At 37.0% G+C, this 23,327-nt stretch overlaps 1 protein-coding gene across 1 annotated transcript; it reads left to right on the top strand.

The window, feature by feature from the left end:
• The first annotated feature begins 4,851 nt into the window (after window positions 1–4,851).
• Window positions 4,852–13,124, top strand: LOC127631956 (LIM/homeobox protein Lhx1-like). The gene is made up of 5 exons (XM_052110380.1): window positions 4,852–5,746; window positions 7,163–7,386; window positions 8,012–8,289; window positions 10,153–10,318; window positions 11,672–13,124. The coding sequence occupies exons 1-5, from the start codon at window positions 5,577–5,579 to the stop codon at window positions 12,046–12,048; spliced, it is 1,215 nt and encodes a 404-aa protein (XP_051966340.1). The 5' UTR covers window positions 4,852–5,576; the 3' UTR covers window positions 12,049–13,124.
• Window positions 13,125–23,327: the final 10,203 nt, after the last annotated feature.

Below are 23,327 nucleotides of genomic sequence, written 5' to 3'. Positions count from 1 at the left end.
CACAAATGATAAATACAGCTCACACACACACACACACACACACACACATATATATATAACATTTTTATGGCCTATATTATATTTAAATTATTGTATAACTGTTTGCAGAATTACTCTGATCATAGTGTAGCTTTAGTTGTCTGGTAAAGGCAAATTTGGATGATATATTTTTAATCCTCAGTCTGGAATGCAAGGCAGAAGCGGTTGTCGTGTCTTGGGTTGATTATCGGGTTTAGGGGAGAAATAACAGCTGTGATGGGACTACGAGTGAAGATCTATAACCTTAATCGAATGTCTCTTGCCAGTCTACGGCAGATTTGGAAACTCAGGAAAATGTTTATGTTGAGTTGTTAGCCAATACTGACGCCATTGTATTATGCATTTTTGACTTGGAGTAACTCAGTGGGGTTCATTTGAAGTGGTCACGTCACGGTTGCACTGACAAGCTGATAATTACTGAACACCTGATTTACACGTCAAGTCAGCAATTTTTAGATTCGTAAATTCATGCACTCTTGTAATAATTTTGGTTGGAGACTACCAACGGGCTTTAAAGTTCTGCTGGAAGGAATATAATTATAGATGTCTTGCTTCAGTCGTCCCTGACCCCTTAATCGGCTTGGACGGGGTCCGGCCGGGTTTGGTCGCAGCACATCACCACGAAAGGTTGACACAACGCGGTCCTGGAGCGCCCACATGCCTATTGTCCACACTGCGAAAATAAAGACATTCTCATGAAAGCAAATCAAGACACATGCTTCGCTGCAGTTATATTTAAATTGCCCTGTCCTCACCACACACACCCAAATACACACACATGGCGTGGTAGGGGCATGATAATGGTATTAAGCTCAGTAGGGCATGGTGCCATGACTGGTCTTATTATTATTATTATTATTATTATTATATTGCTTAATTTTAATTGAGCAGTTATAAGTGCAAAATAAAGTGAACATTACAGGCTTTAAACCATGCTTTTATGTTCTTTATTTTATCACAACAGTTTGTCTGTGACATAATGGCGTTCCCTAATTCCCTATGTGGCTTTACATTTTTTTGTTTCTTCTTATGTCTAGGTCCCTCTTCTTCACCCCGTTTACTTATGAATACCAAAAAGAATGCACAATATAAAAAGAAAATATAAATGTAAAATCGGCAACTAGTTTATAATGTATGGGCTATAATATTTCTAATATTTTCTTATTTGTACACTCATAATTGAAATGTTTGCACGTGTTCTCTTTTACTTTTGTCCTTACCTATACTATACTACAGAGCATGTTACAAGCAGCTATTCCAGATTTCATGATTAAAACGCGTAAACGAACTGGCAGCGGTGCAGAGCGATATGTAGGGCCCAAGGCCCCCCCAACCCCCCCCCCCCCCCCTGATCAAAAGCCCGAGTAAGGGGTAATATTTCTCACTTTATAACCGGAGTCACAGCGTGTCTATACGGCCAGCGATCACACACTGCCTAGGCAGGGTTAATGTGTCGTATCTGCAGTATATGACTATATAGTTCGTCTTAAGAGGGGCGACAATAACAACAAATAGACTAAAATCTTGAATTCTCTCTCTCTCTCTCTCTCTCTCTCTCTCTCTCTCTCTCTCTCTCTCTCTCTCTCTCATTCTATCCCTTTCTCTCGCACGCGCCCGCGCTCTAAATCACACACACACACACACACACACACACACACACACACACACACACTGTGTGTGTGTGTGTGTTGTGTGCTTGCCTATATCAATAAACAAACAATCGAATAATACCAAATGCATTTTCGATAGGTGAGGAATTCTACTGCTTGTCAAACTATTCATTTTAGATGTAGGGCCTACTCCAGATTATTGGATTCTGTTATTCTTAGTTGTTTTTATTTATTTATTTTTATTATTCATTAATTTATTTGCAAGCGATGACGGTGATCCTTGTGAACTTGCTGTGTCCAACATCATATGCTTCTAACTTTTGTGTTAAAAGTGGCAAAATCAGGGATATCTTTCTCTTTTTACAAAATGTGTTCATATGACAACGAACGTTACAGAATTTCTAAAAACTATTAAGGTAGGAACAGTCTGATTCATTTACGCTATCTTTCTTTTTAGGTTTAGCGCATTCAAAGCTCCGCAAATGACCGTTCACTGAGATCAACGAATGTAATTTGACAGCCATGCTCTCTGCTGGTGAGAATGTTTCGATCGATAGCTCCCTCTAGCATTGCCCCATCTCCAGACTCGTCGGGTTTTTCCAATCGGCCAGTGATCCACCTGACGATACCTCTCGTTGAAAACGTCATTTGCATCATGGATGAGTCAGCTCTCTTGGTTATCAATCAGCTAACAGAATCTATAAATTTGCAAATCTGTTGCTTTCCCGTATTAAAATATTGGTTAAACTTTCCTCATAGAATAGACATGAAATAGGGTGGTAGAGAGTATCTGGAATTAAAATAACTTGCCAAAAGATCGAAAGTTAAAGGTAGATTTTGTTCATGAAATTATATGTGATTGTTCCAAATCTCGATAAACGAATGATAATGATGTTGATGGTGATGATAATAATAATAATAATAATAATAATAATAATAATAATAATAATAATAATAATAATAATAATAATAGTATAGTTGTTACAGATGTAATAATAATAATAATTACTATTACTATAAATTGCCTATAGCCTGAAATAATGTAATAATGTAGCCTATGTACTGAAATATGAGATAATAATCTTATTAATCTTAAATAAATGTTTCCTTTTTTTATTTTATTTTTTACATTTAATTAAAGACTTTAAGTAACCTTTGACTTATCGTTTATTGTTGTTCTCACACTATATTCGTCCCCCATTATTGCAGACAATAATATTAGTACAAACAGAGATTTTGTATGCCATTCAAACGGGGAGAAAAGACCAGTTCTGAGAGAAGGGGGTGGGAGTGGTGGCCGGATAGGCTACAGCAAAAGATCGAGTATGTTCATCTTTTATCTGTTATTCTTCGTGAAATAACACATGTCATCCAAGGGTCCCACAGTCAAGGAGGAGCACTCCCTAGACACTCATCGGCAGCTGTTTCTGTGTGTTGCGTAAGGCCTTTTGCTGCCATAGGGACAGGGTGGACCAGCCCCACTATGACGTTTTACATGAGAAGTGGCCCATATGCACAAAGCCTCTTGGTATTGATTCCAGATTCCAGTCTGGAACATTTGCACAATTTACACTGACAGAATATAAATAGCTGAGATTGTGAGGTTGAAGGGCGCGAGTGCGCGCGGGAGCTAGAAAGACTGTTTTTATGCGAGTGGTGAATGCTGTCAGTGTCACTTATGAAGGCAAATACACCAGGGATTGTGATATACAGTATATATACATTGGTAGAACAAGTATTACAGTGATGCACGTTGATGGACATAGCAATTTCAGAGTTAAGGTTAGGATGCATACAACAAAAACTATAGGCTATATATTCACGTTTGTAAATATTGTAAAATATTGTAACCGTAATTACACGTTACATGTTGAGCACAATTTAATAATTATTAAACAAGAAACATATTATCTATCTGTGCAAGAATATATCATGAATATATTTAGAACAATTTCCATTTGAAATTGTTCTAAATATGATAAGACCAATGCACTAATTTGCCCTTAAATAAATACATAAAAAGCAACTATTGGCTACATTTTCCTGTAAAACACAGGATAATGCTAAAAAAAAATATTGCTAAAAAAAAAAAAAGTTATCAGAGGATCGAACTTAACAGATCTAACTAAACACCATGGTGTTTGGGCCATTAGAGCTGCTGAGATGATAACATCTTGCAAAGTGTAAAGCCCTACTGTCTTTCACTTTCTCACCAAAGGAGGAAGATGTTCGTTGATTCAATTAAGTTGTTAAAAAGGTTAAACCATTTGTCTAGGTAACATTAATAGAGGACACGCGACCAAGTTAGTCAAAAATGAAAATGTATTAAAAAAATTGCAGAATGAAAATTGCACTGTAGCTGTCTTGCGAAATAGTTCTGTTTATATATTACATCTAGAGTCAGTGAATATAGGCAATGAAACGTTTGGCTATCTTTCTTTTGGACTCATATGCAGTGCACCCCATAAAATGATGACAATCATCGCTAAGCATATGGTATTATAAAGCAAAAGTGGTAAGTCATTATTATATGATATCCTTCAAGAAGGTCTCAGGAATCATTCTGTTATATTGTCAGTTTCGAAAAAATATTAGAAAGTTAAAATGTAAAACTGAGATAAACCATGACATGCATGCACAATTTTCTATGTAAATACATAGAAAGAAAAGAAAACTTGCAAACCGAATTTCACAATAGCTGTGCACATTCATCAGCATCCTTGAGATACATATGTTTTAAGAATTGTATAACGCAACTCGTTACACTGCAGCTTTTACAGCATGATACAGAGGCCCAGCCTGTTCTCTTATCTCGAAATATTGCCATATCTACTTATTCATAAACAATGCGTTAATTATCATATGTACCTTTTAATATGGTTCTCTCGTTCCTCGGCTCCACCAGAATTGATGATTATTGAAAAATGTAAAGGAAAAAAAAAAAGACTTTCAGAACACGAAGGTCTGTTTTCTGACTCTCCACATTAACTTAGATATGACAGTTTCTGGGATTTTTGACAATTGGTGTCTTCTGTTCCCTATAAATAGCGCAGAGTGTGCCGGTAAAGCGGTGAGGGGATGGCTAATGGTTACTTGAACGGAGAGCCGCTGATTGGTCTCGGTCTTGCGTGACGTCAGGAGGCTGTGAATAAGGCTGGCTCGTGTGCTTTCAGGAACATGCAGAACACCGGAGGCTGTTCGGGGAGCGTCATCAGTCCTGCAACGAGATGTCACACAAATTCTGTTCACACTAGCATCTTTTACGTCTCTTATCTTACCAAGGAAACACCACGCTGTACGGAGGGAGACGCACTTTTCAAGCATTTGATGGTCTTTCGTCTTTCAGAGGAACCTAAATAGTGGATAAATGGACATGGTAAAGAGCACTCTAATGTCTCTGGACTCGCATGTCTCGTGTGCTATTTCTGTTCAAGACTGGTTACATTAGATGTTTGCTTTTGAAAGACTTTCATTCACATAATCATCACCAATGCTTCACCATGTTGACAACGGCTACGTGCTTCTGCGCAATGATGTCCTCTTTGTAGCCAAGGAACAGTTGGTGTTTTGAAAAGAAAAACACAATCTCTACATTTATTTGCGTTGAAGAGGATGAGACATATTGACTGACAACTGACGCACTACTACCTCATGAGAAGATCCTCTTTGTTCATCTTGATTTTGGACCGCTACAGGTTTCCACGCTGATCGTTCACATACACAAAAGTGGTGAATATATTTCAAAAATCTAATTTCTTGATATTTTCCTGTCGTACCTTTTCGCAAAGACTCTTAAAGGACTTGAAGCACCCTTCAGTATTACGACCATTTCCCTCCCTCTTTTCTGAAAGAGGGAAAACTGAAACAGACTATCAGTCTCAGGTTGTGGACACCACGGCAGTAACTGTGGGAGCACATCCAAAGACGATGGTCCACTGTGCGGGCTGCGAGAGGCCTATATTGGACAGGTTTCTCCTTAATGTTCTGGACAGAGCATGGCACATCAAGTGTGTACAATGTTGCGAGTGCAAATGTAACCTAACAGAGAAATGCTTCTCTCGAGAAGGAAAACTATATTGCAAAAACGACTTCTTTAGGTAAGTTCTTTGATAAATGGAAATATTATAGTTCACTTAATCTTCTATGCTTAAGGGCATTTGGTATAATTGTCTACACGAATAATAGAATAATACAATAATTTTGATAAAATCAAAATATTAATAAAATTAAATCCTACAATTTGATAGATTGTAGGAAAAATATGATGTACCGCTTGTATAGATCCAAATACCCCACCCCAAAACAATAAAAACACACTTTTTACCAAAATGTCATGGTTAAGTAAAGGTTTCACATATTAGAGAATATATATTCTACAATATGTGAAACATTTACTATATTGCTAAAATATTATATATTATAAATTCAAAATCACTCTTTCAAACTGTGATATCACATTTTAATAGACTTTATTTACAGTATAACTTCCTCTTTATTGAACTTAAAATGAAAAGGCTTCTAAATTATCCTTGAGGTTTTCACATTACCTAAAATATTGCAATTTTTGAATACTTTAATTTGATTTTTGATCTTAAGTTCACACCAACATAAAGTGTGATCCCTGTAAAGACTGACTTGTTTGATTCTTTGATTAGGACGCCCATTAATTAAATGCTTGTTAATTTGAATTGTTATGTAAAATGACGAACAGATACACTAATAGTCTGTGTACTCGTCTGCATCAAGGGTTTTAAGGAAATCACACTTTGTTTACAACGAAAGGCAGCCGGGAAAGCCGCAGGGATCAATGCTTTGCCAGTAGTTGAAAGTGTAAACGCGGCCCAGTGGCAGCCTGTCTGCACAGTCGCGTGTGTTTGCAGTGATTCGAGTTAAGATGTGATAAGTGGATTTGAATAATAAACGACTTTGAGATGGAAACCCTCAGACAATGTAATCACAGACCCTGAATCAACAATCTGTACAGAGAATCAGAATACACATTGTTGGTCGCAATTAACTGGTGAGTATTTACTGCAATGGTGTTTATATGGGAGGAATGTACATGTTCTTTGTTATGGGTGATTATTAATGTTGTTTCAATGCAAGTTAAAAGCGCCCCCTCTGTGCATAACTTTACTCATTTGCATGAATGCGTGCATAATAGACCTAAATACAATAGTGGTATTTTAATTTGTATACAACAGGAAAAATAAACAATAAGACTATAGGATTTTATTTGTTAACATTAGGCCGACAATAACAACTGAACAAATAGCCTAATTATTGTGATAAATATTCCCCAATAATAGTAAAGATAAGTATATATATATATATATATGTTATTTATCTATTATATATATGTTATTTATCTATTTTTTGCACACTTGAAAATGTACTCATAGTTTTTTACCTATTAGCTTAAAATAATAGATTATTTATTTTTTTATCATGGTATAATAGCCTAAATGTTTTTTTTTTTTTTTTTTTTTTTTTTTTGGTCTGTCCATTTGCAGGCGCTTTGGAACAAAATGCGCGGGTTGTGCTCAGGGGATCTCGCCGAATGACTTGGTCCGGAGGGCACGAAGCAAAGTGTTTCATCTGAACTGCTTTACATGCATGATGTGTAACAAGCAACTATCCACAGGGGAGGAATTGTACATCATGGACGAAAATAAATTTGTCTGTAAAGACGATTATTTAAGCAGCACGAACGGAAAAGACGCCAGTCTCCTTTCAGGTGAGTAAAATTATTAAAATAATAGGAACTAGAAAATGTTAGTTTTTATACCATATTACCTTTAAAAATAGGCTAATACCAGACTTTGGTGTTCATAAGACACTATAATGATGAGACAAATATACATGGAATACCTGGCTTGAGGTCCTTTATTCAATATAAAATCTCAAAAATGCTGATTTATTTTATTGTCATAGTATTTTGTATATTTTATGTCAAATAACATTAATAATAATAACAATAATAATAAAAATCAGACCATGTCACCATCATATTTTTTACAAAATATTTAATTCTGTTCGTTAAATTTCCATGTTTTGTGAAGTAAAGATTTGCTGCATGATTTTTGTGGCCTTTTATAGAATATTTTCTAATAACCGTTTTCACTTCTGTAGACTCCTTACTGCCTAGATTCCGCTCTAAATAGCCTACCAGCATTTATTTGTTTACTGTGTTCTATTTTCTTGTGTCTTTCTTTTTTAATGTATTTTATCGTTGTCTTTATTTTCCTTTCTTTCTTTATTTTACATTCCATTGTTTACTGTCTAAGACTTCTCCGGTCCTCATGTCTAATTCTGAGGTTTTTATTTCGACTGTCTCCGACGGCCCTTCTTTCCCCATTCAGTTACAGCGTGCAGTGATCCTAGTTTATCGCCAGATTCTCAAGACCAGCTACAGGACGATGTCAAGGACGGGGAAATCGCAAACTTATCGGACAAAGAAACGGGTAACAATGAAAACGATGACCAGAATCTCGGAGGGAAACGAAGAGGACCGCGTACCACTATCAAAGCAAAGCAACTGGAGACTTTGAAAGCGGCATTCGCGGCGACCCCCAAACCAACAAGACACATCAGGGAGCAGTTGGCGCAGGAGACGGGGCTTAACATGCGAGTTATTCAGGTAAACTGACATTTTTAATTTGATTTCTTTATTTTTGTTCCAAAAAAAAATAATCATAATAATTGGGTTCTACAAATATTTATGCCATGAACATACAAGTTGACAATGTGTCTGTGGAATCTAATATAGTGAGTTATTCTGTGAAAAAGTTTTCTATGGCAAGTTTCTCATGGATGTATGTCCAAAATGCCAAGGAGAATAACGCAAGCGCGGCTTCATTGTGTCTTTCCTTTCCAATCCTTTATGCAAGACCATTTGAATTGAAATGAGGACGCTTTTGCTGGCACCTGTAAATTATTTGGAAGTAGCATTTATATGGTTAGCCTTTCATACTTGACTCGAGATATGGAAAGGCAGGCCAGCTGGCATCAGACTGGTGAGAACGATGGGTGTCTTGGCAATGCATCGCCATCACGTTTTGCGACCACATTTAGACATGCTGTGACGGTTCTCGGTCAAGTGGAAACGCAGAAATCTGTCCCTGTGTCTGTCAAAGTACCTCATACTAGGTGGCTTTCTGTGAGAAATGTAGGATGATTTTGTTTTGTTTTTTGGTCGCGGAACAATGACAGTACAGCCGAGGCGCACAGTCGGTGCACTGGCAAATATGTGCCACATTTACCCACACAACTATACCGGATTTGACAGCAGCATTTTAAAGGCCTACATCTTGGTATTTGATTTCGACTTGAGAGATCCGATAATAACACAGATAAACCATTATTATCATTGAAAGCCCCATAATAGATTGGTGCGGTGGAATAATGTCAGAAATTGAGACTGAACATGAGATCAAGTGGAGAGAAGGGGTCGTGAGATTTATAGAGTGGCGAGGTTAGATATTTAAAGCCGTCAGATTAAACTGTAATTAGCTAAACGAATTCAAGGATGGATATATAGATTACGAAATAATAACTGCACAGGGCCGGTTAATATATCGGTAACAACCCTCTTATTAAGTATTAATTAGAGATTTGAAGTCCCCGCTGCTGCCCCCTTAGTCGGAGTAAATGGAGGGTTAAAAGATCATTAAAGTGAGGTTAGATCCAATCTCTAACAGTGATGATAATTAGGACTAATATGATGATAATTGTCACTGCAATGCGAATGCATTCAGACACGTCACAGGCCCACCTCCAGGTAAAGTTTGGAGACACTGCTTAAAAATTGTAAACTTGACTTGTAAACATAAGGCCAGAGTGGCAGACTGTTACAATGACCGTAACAATACGGGTTTCACTTCTAACGTTGTATCATATATTTATTTAAACACATCACCCTAAATTTGAAATGCTGGGAGATGATGTAGTGTACTGTAAGTTTATAATAGACAACATTCTATGTAATTTGGTTCGTTTACTTTGGTCTCTGCTATACAGTGTCCATGTAACTGCGTTTTTATAAGTACTGATTAGTGGTGGTGTAGTGGTCTAAGCACCATCTAAGCACCATAACTGGTAATCTGGTAATCAGAAGGATGCTGGTTCAAGCCCCACAGCCACCACCATTGTGTCCTTGAGCAAGGCACTTAACTCCAGGTTGCTCCGGGGGGATTGTCCCTGTAATAAAGGGCTTTGGATAAAAGCGTCTGCCAAATGCATAAATGTAAATGTAAATGTAAATGATTAAAAGCCTACTAATGCACTTCATACATAGTATGAAGACTAATTATTTCGGGAAGCTTCTTGATTTGTTTGGCCATACAGATGCAATACACACTTTTACTGTTTTTAGTATTGCAATTAATTACAGCAACGTGTAGGCATAATAGAATATGGACACTGTAATTCAAAGTGTTAACCATTTTTAGTTAGCACAATTTAAGTTTATACATTTCCATTGCTATTTGTCCACGTGCATTAGGTATGGTTTCAGAACCGGCGGTCAAAAGAACGGCGCATGAAACAGCTGAGCGCACTCGGCGCGAGGAGACACGCGTTCTTTCGGAGTCCAAGAAGAATGCGAACGCTTGTGGACAGACTCGAACCTGGAGAATTAATTCCAAACGGCCCGTTCTCATACTATGGAGGTAAGGTGTATTTATCTATTTCCAATTTGTTTATTTATTTTTATTTTTCACTTGTTTGTGAAGCGCTGGTTGCATTTGTCTCCCTGGGACACCTTTGATGGTTGTTTGTCATTACACAGAATTAGAAATGTGATTGTACGACAGATATATAGGTTAACCGGTTTTTATTGGACTATTAGATTGTCTCTGTTTTGAATGGTAAACTAATTTAAATGCTGGTTTTGTGTTTAGACTTAGCAATTCTGGTTGTGAAGACATTTATTTTTTATAATTTATTTTCATGTTGTTGATGCTAAAGGTATTGATAGCATATTTCTGTTTTGATTTCGTTTGATGTGTTGTGTAACTGTTGGAAGAACTTTGTACAGTTGCTAGGCCGTATCGTCTGTTTACTTTGTACAGTGAATCCGTATAATTTACTTCGATTGTTTATTATTATTATTATTATATATTATATATTATTATTATTATTATTATTTAGCATTATCTAGTTTAGTTTAATATTGTTGTGTTTTGTTGTGTGTGTGTGTGGGGGGTCACTCATGTGCAGTTGATGGATCATAAAATTACAAAGTTTGTAGAAAATAAAATACATTTAGGTAATGATAGAATGCAGCATAATATTAAATATTATTGTAATAAGTTTCTGAAAACTAAGTCATTGCCCTTAATAAGTTTTTACACACAATTTAATTTACTTAATTCAAATTACGTTAGTTTCATTGAGCCAACATCATTTTATTGAATTAGGTCCATGTACTTTAGTAGTTTTAACAACATTTTGTAAGGTTCATCAAACAAAATGTTCTCATGTAAACTTAATTTGTTTTATTTCTCACATGCAATGGAATGGAAATCCCTTTCCCAGTTTCATTAATGCTACAAAAAGTATTCATGTAGTCCCAATTCAAATGGATTAAGTACACTTACATTTTTACAAATGTAATTGGATGTAATCCAATGAAATCAAGTTGAGACAAAATGTTCTAGAATTGTGTTACTTTAGTTCATTTTAATTAAGTAAACAGAACAACCTGCTAAAAATGTTTTTGACGGTACAATGTGCATAAAACAAGGCAGTTATTGCTATATATGTTCTCATATCAATAACTGCTTGTTTAATAAGTATTCTGCAGTTCAGATACTGTAAAAGGCACACTGTTCCTCACTGTAATTAGTTTCTTGCAAGCTTTGTTCTTCCCACCCAGCTACATTTGTGATTTAAGTGTAGCATGTACTGTGACTAATGTGGCATGTTGAGATTTTTTCTAAAGAACCATTGGCTACATATTCTATGAATTTTTAAACCAGGATTAAACCTAACCCAAACTACTTTTTTTTGTGGATCTGCAGATTATCAGAGCGACTACTATGGTCCAGGAGGGAATTACGACTTTTTCCCCCAAGGCCCACCTTCACAGGCCCAGACTCCTGTAGACCTCCCTTTTGTCCCATCGTCAGGACCCACTGGCACCCCACTAGGGGGCATGGACCATCCTATCCCTGGTCACCATCCATCCAGTGAAGTACAGCGCTTTTCAGACATCATGTCACACCACCCAGTGGACTCACCCAGTCCAGAGCCAGGTATACCTGGACCCCTGCACAGTATGTCCTCAGATGTCTTTGGACCCAGTCCTTCCTTTACATCCCTATCCCTCAACGGCAGTGGATACAGCAACCACCTCTCCCACCCTCCATCAGAAATGAATGAGGCCACGGTCTGGTAGCTTCTGTGAACGGACATTTCAGTTGAGAGAAATTATGATAAACAGAGGAGACAGGGTGGTAACAGGGACAATGGCCACACACATTCTGGTTATAATTTTTTTTTCTTCCATTTCTTCTGTGTCATAAATGTGGTTGGACAGCTCACAGAGAGAGCAGCAGAGGGCAGCATGGGCATTGACATTTACCTTCTTGAACTTGTTGTGTTGATGTTCAGTTTCCTTCATTCTTAATTTAACCCTTTGAATTAAAGTCAGCACTCTAGAAGAGAAAGAATTGATACTGTTGATGTTGCACCCGTGTCTGTATGAACTCTGCTATGAGGCTTAGCACAGCAGCATCCCTGCAGAAGCGCAATGCGTGCCACTGGTTAAACCGTCACTCTAAAAACAGATATAGCGACACATTAACATCGTTAGCTACTGTCAAAGATTGCCAGCTTTACAGAGAAACACCCAAGGCGGCTGATCTAACACTAACCTGCAATGTTGACTCCAGGAAAGATCTACACCGTCAGACTAATTTATTTATTTGAAAACTCCTCAGACCTCCTTGCCTTTCAAGGCTCTGCCATAATGACACTTAAACAACCTTTTTGACACTAAATATGTTTCTGAAGGCCAGGGAGACAAAGCTTTTTTCTCATTCTGGATATATCCTTTTGTCCCTAAGAATTTCACCAAATTTGAAGAAGTTAGCCTTCAAAAGGCAAATTTTAAAATTTGTACAGATGGTGAACCCTTTATTTAATGGAAGAGAACTTGAAATGTTAATAAATGAAGTCTACCTTCTAAAATTATTTTAACAAGGGTATGAAATGGACACAGAGAACAGTCAACTGTTTACGTAATATATTTAATTCAGGAGTTAAAAGTATCAACCATGATTTAGAACCTCTTGATCCAGAAAAAAAAAAATGTTTCAAGCAACCAACCAAACTTTTGTATTGATTTTATTTATATTGTATGATGAAAAAACAAGTTTGCTGGGGTTGTGGTTCACTGTGCTAGTTTGTACAAAATGTTGTTTACAAAAAAAGGGGAGGGGGTGGGGGAGGGAGAAAAAAATACAAGTAGAAAGTTGCCAAATAAAAACATAGCACAAATACTGTAAAAGTGCTTTGCACCATTAACTGCAGAACGTGTTGAAACAAAGTGTAAGTGTTAAAAAAAAAACAATAAGAAGTATTTACTTCTTATTTTTTTAGTCTGCTGAAATACATTCATAAATTGTAATATAACATACTTAGACCTACAAGTTTTATTTTTGTGTCTTTAAAGGAAAATCCAAACTATTGAAATTGATGGTCAATTGTGCAGCAAGCAGCTGCTACTTTCTTTAAATATCAAATGCTCATGATATGTCTTTTATTGTTCTAATAAACCTAAGCTTACGTGACCTCCAGTGCATATTAGACCATTCACTGTATAAATACAACATGTTGAACAAATTTGTGAGTTTTTAATAAAATTAGAAAATATAACATTTGGATGATAGGTGCTTTTCCTTGGACTAGCTGAGATTCTTCCTCCCTTGACTTTAAGCATCTACTGTAACTATACGCACAACAGTGGATTTGCCTTTTCTTGAGATGCTCTTTTTAGGTTCAGTAGGTTGAGTTCAGAGAAATATAGCTTTTGAAAAATATAAACTGGATAAAGCACATGGCAATATTCACAAAGTATTGTTTACTCAGTTAACAAAGAAGTTATAATGCTCCTCTGTGGAGAGTCATGTTCTGTGATTATTTTTTCCACTTCGAGATAAGCTGTGAATGTAATATGTGTTTGACATCTCTCTGCTGATGAGAGTAAAAATTCCCTTCAGTGCAAACAAGGTCAGAGGTCATTTTCACAAGTTAGCTAAAGATGAGAACATTTACTGCCATTAAAACAGTTGATATTCTTTTCCATTTACTTTTTCTTTTTTTTTCATCTTAAATCTAAGAAAAGCCTTCAAAACAAAAGAAAAACAGCATTTTCATAATTTCAGTGACAATTGTGTTTTCTAGAGAATTTCTAGAATTTTAGAACAGTATAATTCTGTTTATAGCCACAATAAGTTAAACTTAAATTTGATTTGACGAGTCAGACCTGTTTTTTTTTTTAATTACACACCTACAATGCACATATGGTATATGATTTAGTATATGCATTCCAAATTCAGAAAGGGTTGAATTTTATAACATACAATATCTACTGAGAGCGTGGTAACAGAAAACATTAACTCTTAATGGAAAGTCCTTTCACAGCACATCAGAAGGATACAGCATATGATGTTGTGTGCATGAAAAAAAAAAAAATCTTAAAAGACATAATCAGACATTCAGAGCTGCACCCCAGCATCTGAGACAATAGATTGGGAAATGAGTTCAGAAAGAGACAAACTTATCACTGAACTCATCTCATATCTCAATTCATAGGGGGGGGAACAAACAAATCAGTCAGATGAGATTCAGAGATTTAACTCTCTGTGAAGGGCAAGGGAGAGGGGAATCCTTTATAGGTACAGAGGCAAGGAAGACGGGCATCAAATCAAGCCTGCTATCGGGAGGAAAAGCCTTTATCTCATTGCAGTGTGTGGTTTTAGAGTGAAGGAGCCCAGTTGTGCCCCTGATGCATCCAGCACATAATCCACTATGAATTAATCATGGTCCTGAGAGTTAAACAGGCCTGTGGATCCTTTGAGCCCCGGGCTTAACCACACCGCTGACTTCATGCTCTGTAACCCGGGAGGCCAAAGCTCTTTAAATTCAAATCTCATATTGATTGAACATCGACTATTGGTTCGTTCGGCCTAACCTTGCCGACACATTAAATATAAATGTTTTGAGTGTTTTTAAATTTCGTTTTTAAATCTTGAGAGCAGGATTTGAAACCAGAGCTGCGTCCTTCCAATGTCAAAAATCATTTTTGCTGGTGGTCAGCTGAAGGTGATTGGTAGTATGCAACTTTACACACAAAAGATAGGTATTGGGTGCATAGTTTATAAACAGAGGGATTTCTCCCCAATGTTTTTATTGATTCCGAACCCTTTCAAGATATACCTTATTAAATACTGTCGTGTATAACGCTGATTTAAATACTAGGAACGTTTAAAAGAAGAACAAACACTCATTTATTTCATTCTTTGTGTCAATGACTATAATACACCTGCCATTGTTGTTTTTAATAAAAACATAGGTGTACAATTAACATCTTTGTTCATATTCATTATAGAAAAGAAGTCTGAAGAAACAACAGAAACTTAATACATTTTATATGAAGTATATCATATATAAAGTGAAATAGATCTCAACTGCACTCTCAGTAGTCAAATCATGGAGTCAAAACATTTCCATTATGATGAAGTTCTAATTACCTTGATTTCTTTATGATTCCATTAATGATTTTGATTATCTTACATGTTTTCATTCTATAAACAACATTAATAGTAAAGGCATATATGCAAATATTTAATGTTTGCAAAATATGTTCCTGAACAGGGGAGTCATTATGGTCACCCCTCTGAGGTGGTCTTGGAACGATCAATTGAATCATTCTGCTTTGCATCAGAGAGAGATAGAGGACATATTAGTAGAGAAATATAAGATCTCTAACATTCTTTTTAACTCGGCCCTAACTTCTGTTCAATTTAAGCAATGATGTAATGAAAAACTGATTAGTATACTAGAAGAAAACAAAGCAAGAATTTAGAAATCATGTATATGTCACTTTAAGAATCAACCATAAACACAAACATAAATGAATAAACCTTGTAAAATGTGTCTTAGATTATACAGTAATAAATAATAATCAGATTACAACAATTTTACTTGAAAAACAATTCATTTCCTGTTGTGTGTCAAATCATATTTGCTTAGCTATGATTGGCCTTTTAAGTTAATTGTAGGTAACGCATTGTTGTTTTCTATTTACAGAACCCTATAAAAAATGTTCCCCCAATTTTAATGGAAAAGGTATGTAAATTAAAAATAAAGAGTTAAACAAACACGGGACTGTCACTTATATATACTGTCACATATATAGTATAACTGGTGGGTAATGGTGCATAATCTATTTGTTCATCATTTCATTGAGGTAGCTGTGATATTGCATTGGGTTAAAAAAGCAACACTTTTCAACTCAATCAATGTTTAACAGTCAATGTTTGATTTTTAAGCATATGCATTATGTTTCAATTTTAAATTTTTAGGAGTTTTTATGCCGTTTGGAAAAGATGATGTTGACGCATGTTTGTCTTGACCTCTTAATCACAAAAGCACTTCATTTCACTATTCTGTTCAAAGATTTACATTGATCTTGTTAATGGTTTGTCTCACACAAAAATTGTAAATTGCAATTGCTAAAGTGGACCTAAACATGCTTTAAAGAAACATAAATGGGTTGTTGACAAGAAATACTTTTGGGAAGTTGACATGCAGTGTGATGTGATGTACTTTGTCTAAAATTGTAATCATCAATAATTTAGCTAATTATTTTCTAATTATTATGTATGCCGTTTTCATGACCTCAAATTATTTGAGAGACTACATAGAATATTTGACTTTTAAACACACACACACACACACACACACACACACACACACACACACACACACACACACACACGCACACATACATAAACTCCCTCTAACACACAGGCAAAGACCTCACCTTTGCCCCATCATAAATGCTCTGGGTAGCAGTTGATATTCTCAACATTAAATTAATTTGAAGTTGTTGCATTGAACCTTAGAAGCTATAAATGCATATTGAAAGTCACAGGAGTAGTTCACCCAAAAATTTACATTTTGTCCTAATATACCTTGTATCGTTCCAAACCTGCGTGACTTTCTTTCTTATTTGCAGTCTACATTGCAGTTGATAGCGACTAATGTGAGAATGTTGGTGCAGCTATCATTATGAGGACTCACCATAGAGATAATGATTTTTATACTGTACGAACTATAGATTTCATCCAATTCCCCTAAATCTAACCATTTGTACATTTTCAATAAAACATAATTTAATATGTTTTTTAAGCAATTAACTTATGGGGACACTAGAAATGTCCTCATAAACCACATTTATAGCATAATACCCTTGTAATTACCAGTTTGTAACCTAAATAAAAGTCCTCGTAAACCACTTAAACCTGCCCACAAACACACACACACACACACACACACACACACACACACACACACACACACACACACACACACACACACACACACACACACACCATAGAACCACTAAAAATGAAGTAGTGAAGGCAAAAAAGGTGCTTACAAATTATAAATTAATTAATTAATTATTAAATAAAAGAAGTAATTAAAACACCTAAAATGTACATTATTATCAATTTCTACCTATAATGAAAACTTTAAATGTTAAATAAATAAAACGGTTTTATGGAAATTATTTTCAGTCTTCACCGAGGTCTGTAATTTTACATCAGGAAATGTATCAGAATGTAATGGACTTTTTATATTATTGACTTTTAAATTGACTTGCTTGATAGCTGGTCACTGCAACACTCCAAATTATAGGGGTATAAGTAGGGACACACACATATACATTTCTTCAGGCAGAGTTCGCAGCACAATAGTCAGACTTATTGGAAGAGTTGTTGATGGGGTCCAACCAGCAGAAGTCACCCAAAACAAATGTGGTCTTTTCTTGAAAAAACCACCAGCATGAAAATTTTTTAAATTTTTAAACATTCATTCCAATTAAAGTAGCCTTGTGTGAGTGCAGCCATGCAGTGCTGTTATTCAATTCCATTAAAATGAATGAAGCAGTGGCATGTAACCATGCAGTTAACAGGAATTAAAACTACAGGCGAGATGACAGATTACAGAGGAAATGAGTGGAGTATTTGGGTGGATGTGTGTGTCTTTGTCATTGTATTTTACCTGTGTGTGGTAGCATGCATGCATTTGCACTTTTGTTGGTTGTATTGACCAAGATCCATAATATGGCCACTTGTACCTGATCCAGAATAAAGGGTACCCTACAGTCATTAATGGTATTATATGTGAAGTTTAGAAGAAGTTTATTGACATTTGTTTCATTGAAAAAAACAGTTCTTGACTGGAAAATAGGTCTTGACATTTTACAATTAAGTAAGTAAGTAAATAATTAATGAATGAACAAATGAATGAATAAATTAATGAATGAACAAACGAATGGTCAAATCTCAGAGGTAATCTATACAGTAATCACAGTCTATACAGTAATATAAATGTAAACACATATTTCTGACACACACACACACACACACACACACACACACACACACACACACACACACACACACACACACACACACACACACACACACACACACACACACACACGTTGTGTTTCCATGTTTTATGGGGACTTTCCATAGACATAATGGTTTTTATACTGTACAAACTTTATATTCTATCCCCTAAACCTAACCCTACCCCTAAACCTAACCCTCACAGAAAACTTTCTGCATTTTTACATTTTCAAAAAACATAATTTAGTATGATTTATAAGCTGTTTTCCTCATGGGGACCGACAAAATGTCCCCACAAGGTCAAAAATTTCGGGTTTTACTATCCTTATGGGGACATTTGGTCCCCACAAAGTGCTAAATACACGCTCACACACACACACACACACACACACACACACACACACACACACACACATTCTATACTGGTAGAAACGCAGAGAAAGAAATCGTCCACACAATTCACTTCAGCTCTGACTCATCCTCTGGAAGAGGAGTAGCCATGCAATTAATTAAAAACAAAAGCTGGAAACAATTAATCAGCTTGGAATCCCCTCTTCTTTATAGACCTTATTATGAGGAAGACTGGATAAGAGAGATCTGTGAAATGTAATTTATGAACACAGAGCCTGCAGAAGCCAGAGAGATGAATGGTATAAGTTTTACTCCAATGGTCCCCCAGTTTCTGCGGAGCTACTAAAAGGGAAAACTCCAAAAGCAATGGGAGATGTGACAGAAAATGATTTGGCAACCATATCTGGCTCTTCATGCCTAAAGCTATTCTATTTGCTTTTGCTACCCAAGGTCACCACATCACGGCACTGTCCAAATCTCTGCTCAGGGTAAATAATAGAGTAAACCACAGCTCATAAACACAACAGACCTTTTCAAATCTCAGCGATTTAATCTAGGAGAGACTGATTAAGAGGGAGACTGTTTTTCATTTTACTGTAAAGCACCGTATGTTTCATAATCATAATCATCTTAATTTACTGTAAAATGTGATAAACCTGATCTTCAATGTGTTGCTTTGAATACAGTTTTTGTTTATTTCAATTACAGACTTTAGGCGAGAGATGGGCCACTCCAGCCTGTGATCTGGTGCCTTCGTGTGCCATTATTTGTGCTGTGCCCTGATTACTGCCAAGCGGCCAAGGAGAGCTCTATGAGAAGAACTTGGATGGTTGTATTGGTATATTGGTATAAAAACAAAATTCTAAAAAAGGAAAAAAATCAACAGGTTAACAGGCAGGTCAGGTGAGACAGATTAATTAATAATGGGCAAACAAGGAGGCGGGGTTTGACGCAGGACTAAGAGACACCAAGCAAAACAGAAACAAAACAAAGCCACATTCTCTCACAAAACAAAACACCTGACTGGCAAGAGCGCATATCACCAAGACAATAAGGCAACAAGCACCCATGCCAACTGACAGACATGTCGAGAGAATGCGTGGCATGCCAACAAATCAATGCCATGCACTCTCACACTTGACAATGCCTGTGCATATACACTCACCTAAAGGATTATTAGGATTAATACTACACAGATTATTAATACTGTGTTTGACCCCCTTTCGCCTTCAGAACTGCCTTAATTCTACATGGCATTGATTCAACAAGGTGCTGAAAGCATTCTTTAGAAATGTTGGCCCATATTGATAGGATAGCATCTTGCAGTTGATGAAGATTTGTGGGATGCACATCCAGGGCACGAAGCTCCCGTTCCACCACATCCCAAAGATGCTCTATTGGGTTGAGATCTGGTGACTGTGGGGGGCCATTTTAGTACAGTGAACTCATTGTCATGTTCAAGAAACCAATTTGAAATGATTCGAGCTTTGTGACATGGTGCATTATCCTGCTGGAAGTAGCCATCAGAGGATGAGTACATGGTGGCCATAAAGGGATGGACATGGTCAGAAACAATGCTCAGGTAGGCCGTCGCATTTAAAAGATGCCCAATTGGCACTAAGGGGCCTAAAGTGTGCCAAGAAAACATCCCCCACACCATTACACCACCACCACCAGCCTGCACAGTGGTAACAAGGCATGATGGATCCATGTTCTCATTCTGTTTACGCCAAATTCTGACTCTACCATCTGAATGTCTCAACAGAAATTGAGACTCATCAGACCAGGCAACATTTTTCCAGTCTTCAACTGTCCAATTTTGGTGAGCTCTTGCAAATTGTAGCCTCTTTTTCCTATTTGTAGTGGAGATGAGTGGTACCCGGTGGGGTCTTCTGCTGTTGTAGCCCATCCGCCTCAAGGTTGTGCGTGTTGTGGCTTCATAAATGATTTGCTGCATACCTCGGTTGTAACGAGTGGTTATTTCAGGCAAAGTTGCTCTTCTGTCAGCTTGAATCAGTCGGCCCATTCTCCTCTGACCTCTAGCATCAACAAGGCATTTTCGCCCACAGGACTGCCGCATACTGGATGTTTTTCCCTTTTCACACCATTCTTTGTAAACCCAAGAAATGGTTGTGCGTGAAAATCCCAGTAACTGAGCAGATTGTGAAATACTCAGACCGGCCCGTCTGGCACCAACAACCATGCCACGCCCAAAATTGCTTAAATCATCTTTCTTTCCAATTCTGACATTCAGTTTGGAGTTCAGGAGATTGTCTTGACCAGGACCACACCCCTAAATGCATTGAAGCAACTGCCATGTGATTGGTTGATTAGATAATTGCATTAATGAGAAATTGAACAGGTGTTCCTAATAATCCTTTAGGTGAGTGTACATCGCAAGGCAAACACCACGCGATGCACGCAACAGGTGACAAAAGGAGACAAGACATCTGTACGAGATTTCGGCCACAAATAAAGCCGACATTTAAGACAGAAGTGACTGAACCCCAGCAGATGGATTGCGACCCGGATGCGCAAAGCAAGCGCAGAATGAAGCGCACCTGAGGTCGTGAAAGACAGACACGTACAATTAATGTAAGGTGTCATAAGAGCAATGCACTCATGCCAATAAAGACACGACATGGAGCCTGTGTACTAATCCCGACACCAGAACCGAAACCAAACCAGAAAGGAGAGTCGGTATCCAGACACCACGCTCCGAACATGAAACAGAACCGACTCAAGAGCGCATGAAAGGGAAACCACAACCTGAAGCCTTGCACTCACACAGAGCCAAAAAACGAAGCACAAGCCAGACACAGAACAAGAGTGTCAGGATCCTGTCACCACAAAAACCCAGACTGACAAAGTGACAGGATCCTGACAAGATCTGTATTTATTTATGGTGACATTCCCTTATGAAAATATATCATGGTTTTAATCACAGTTTAACCATGGCATTTGTAGTAAACACACTAATAAAAATATAAAACAGCTTATTTTTATTATTGTGAAAAAACGCAGTAATTTACTAAATATGTTGCTTCAAAAATATGGCAAAGTGTGAGGCACAAGGGAAACAGTGAAATGTACTATTTTATTATAAATGATCCTCCCTGCCCAGTAGGTGGTGATATGAATGAAGAATATGAATTACCAAAACAAAAGATGAAGAATGTAGAAGTGAAAGTGGAGATTGATAGTAAAATAGGACTTCAATATTGATCTGTTTCTCACCTACACTTATATTGCTTCTGAAGATATAGATTTAAATGCAGCCTTTATGTGATTTTGGTGCTTCAAAATGTTGGAACCCATTCACTTACATTGTGAGGACCAACAGAGAAGATAAGATTGAGTACACTTCACAATAAACTATTACATAATGTATTTTTTTGTACTTTCGTTGTTTATGTATATATGTATTTTTATAGTCAATTGTATTATTTAAATGTGTAGAAGTAAAAAAAAAATAAAATTCCTTAAAAATTAGTGTGTAAGTATCTTTTACATCATGAACAGCACATGCTCCCTTTCACCTCTGGTTCCATGAGATAAATCATGATTGATTAGCAGCTCAATTCTGCCAGATTTTACCACAGTCTCTCTCTCTCTCTCTCTTTCTCTCTCTCTCTCTCTCTCTCTCTCTCTCTCTCTCTCTCTCTCTCTCCCTCCCTCTCTCGCAATACTAAAATGCTGTTTAGTATGTGTTGGAGCAGCAGAGGCTGTGTCCTAAAGCAGCCAGTTCTGGTTGATGATTTACACCAAAATTGCTTGTAAATTGAAGAAGAAACTGTTTTGCAGACCTGGCAGCTTTCAAGCCTTGCTCCCATTTGTCACCCAGCATTTCCTTTTGTGTATAGCACAGGAATTAATTAGCTTATGCTGCCGGAAAAGTTTATGGCCATTATTTATGGGAGATGAAATGTCTTGGACAGAAGCCTCTCTGTGGCCCTCTATTTTTCCCCTGTGTTGTGGTTGTTTTTAAACTTTTGTCTGTGAATATCAATTCAGATTTTGTCAGCTGTAGGTTTTCCATGACAGGTTCATGCTGGTGTGTCCATAAAAGTGACTCAGTGATTACTGCTGCACAGTGACTTGAAATATTGTCGAATACATAGATTTAATGCCAGAGCCGGTCAACCCATTATGCAATCTTGGAGAGTGCCTAGGGCAATATCGCTTCAGGGGCGCAGATCTACTGAGCCTATTTTAGCATGTGTCCAATCTGTGTAGAACAGAATGTGCCCTGTGCATTCTAATAACGTGTTGTGGCACCCTCCACAGAACATATAGACCATGTACTAAATGCCCTACTACCATACTACTCTTACCGTATTTACTGTTTGGCAAAACAGTTAGAGAAGTATTGTGAACACGGCCAGACTCGTGAATCGGAGCGCTGCCCGATGCGTGAAATAATCACTGTTTTGAGTAGGTTCTTCTTAATTAATTTGTCTAACGTGTGGGCTGAATCGGTTGAAGTGCTTTGTCACAGAGTAAATCAGTAATGGGATGCTTTAGAAGACAGAAGAAAAAAGCAATGCTAAATGAAGTGGATGTTTACTTACAATTCACTGAAACAAAACCTGTAGCTTCTTTCAATCATTTGCCAGTAATAAAGAAGGTCATGTGCAAGTGCAGTCTGTGAACGATATCCTACTGCAGGTAAAGACAT

Source organism: Xyrauchen texanus, chromosome 38, assembly GCF_025860055.1.
Source record: "Xyrauchen texanus isolate HMW12.3.18 chromosome 38, RBS_HiC_50CHRs, whole genome shotgun sequence".
Lineage (NCBI taxonomy): Eukaryota > Metazoa > Chordata > Actinopteri > Cypriniformes > Catostomidae > Xyrauchen > Xyrauchen texanus.
This window is presented reverse-complemented; position numbering and strand designations above follow the sequence as displayed.

Coding starts and splice junctions, on each gene's coding strand:
- LOC127631956 (XM_052110380.1), top strand. CDS start 5,577: ATGGTCCACTGTGCGGGCTGCGAGAGGCCTATATTGGACAGGTTTCTC. Junction 5,747..7,162: donor TGCAAAAACGACTTCTTTAG/GTAAGTTCTTTG, acceptor GTCCATTTGCAG/GCGCTTTGGAACAAAATGCG. Junction 8,290..10,152: donor TTAACATGCGAGTTATTCAG/GTAAACTGACAT, acceptor CACGTGCATTAG/GTATGGTTTCAGAACCGGCG.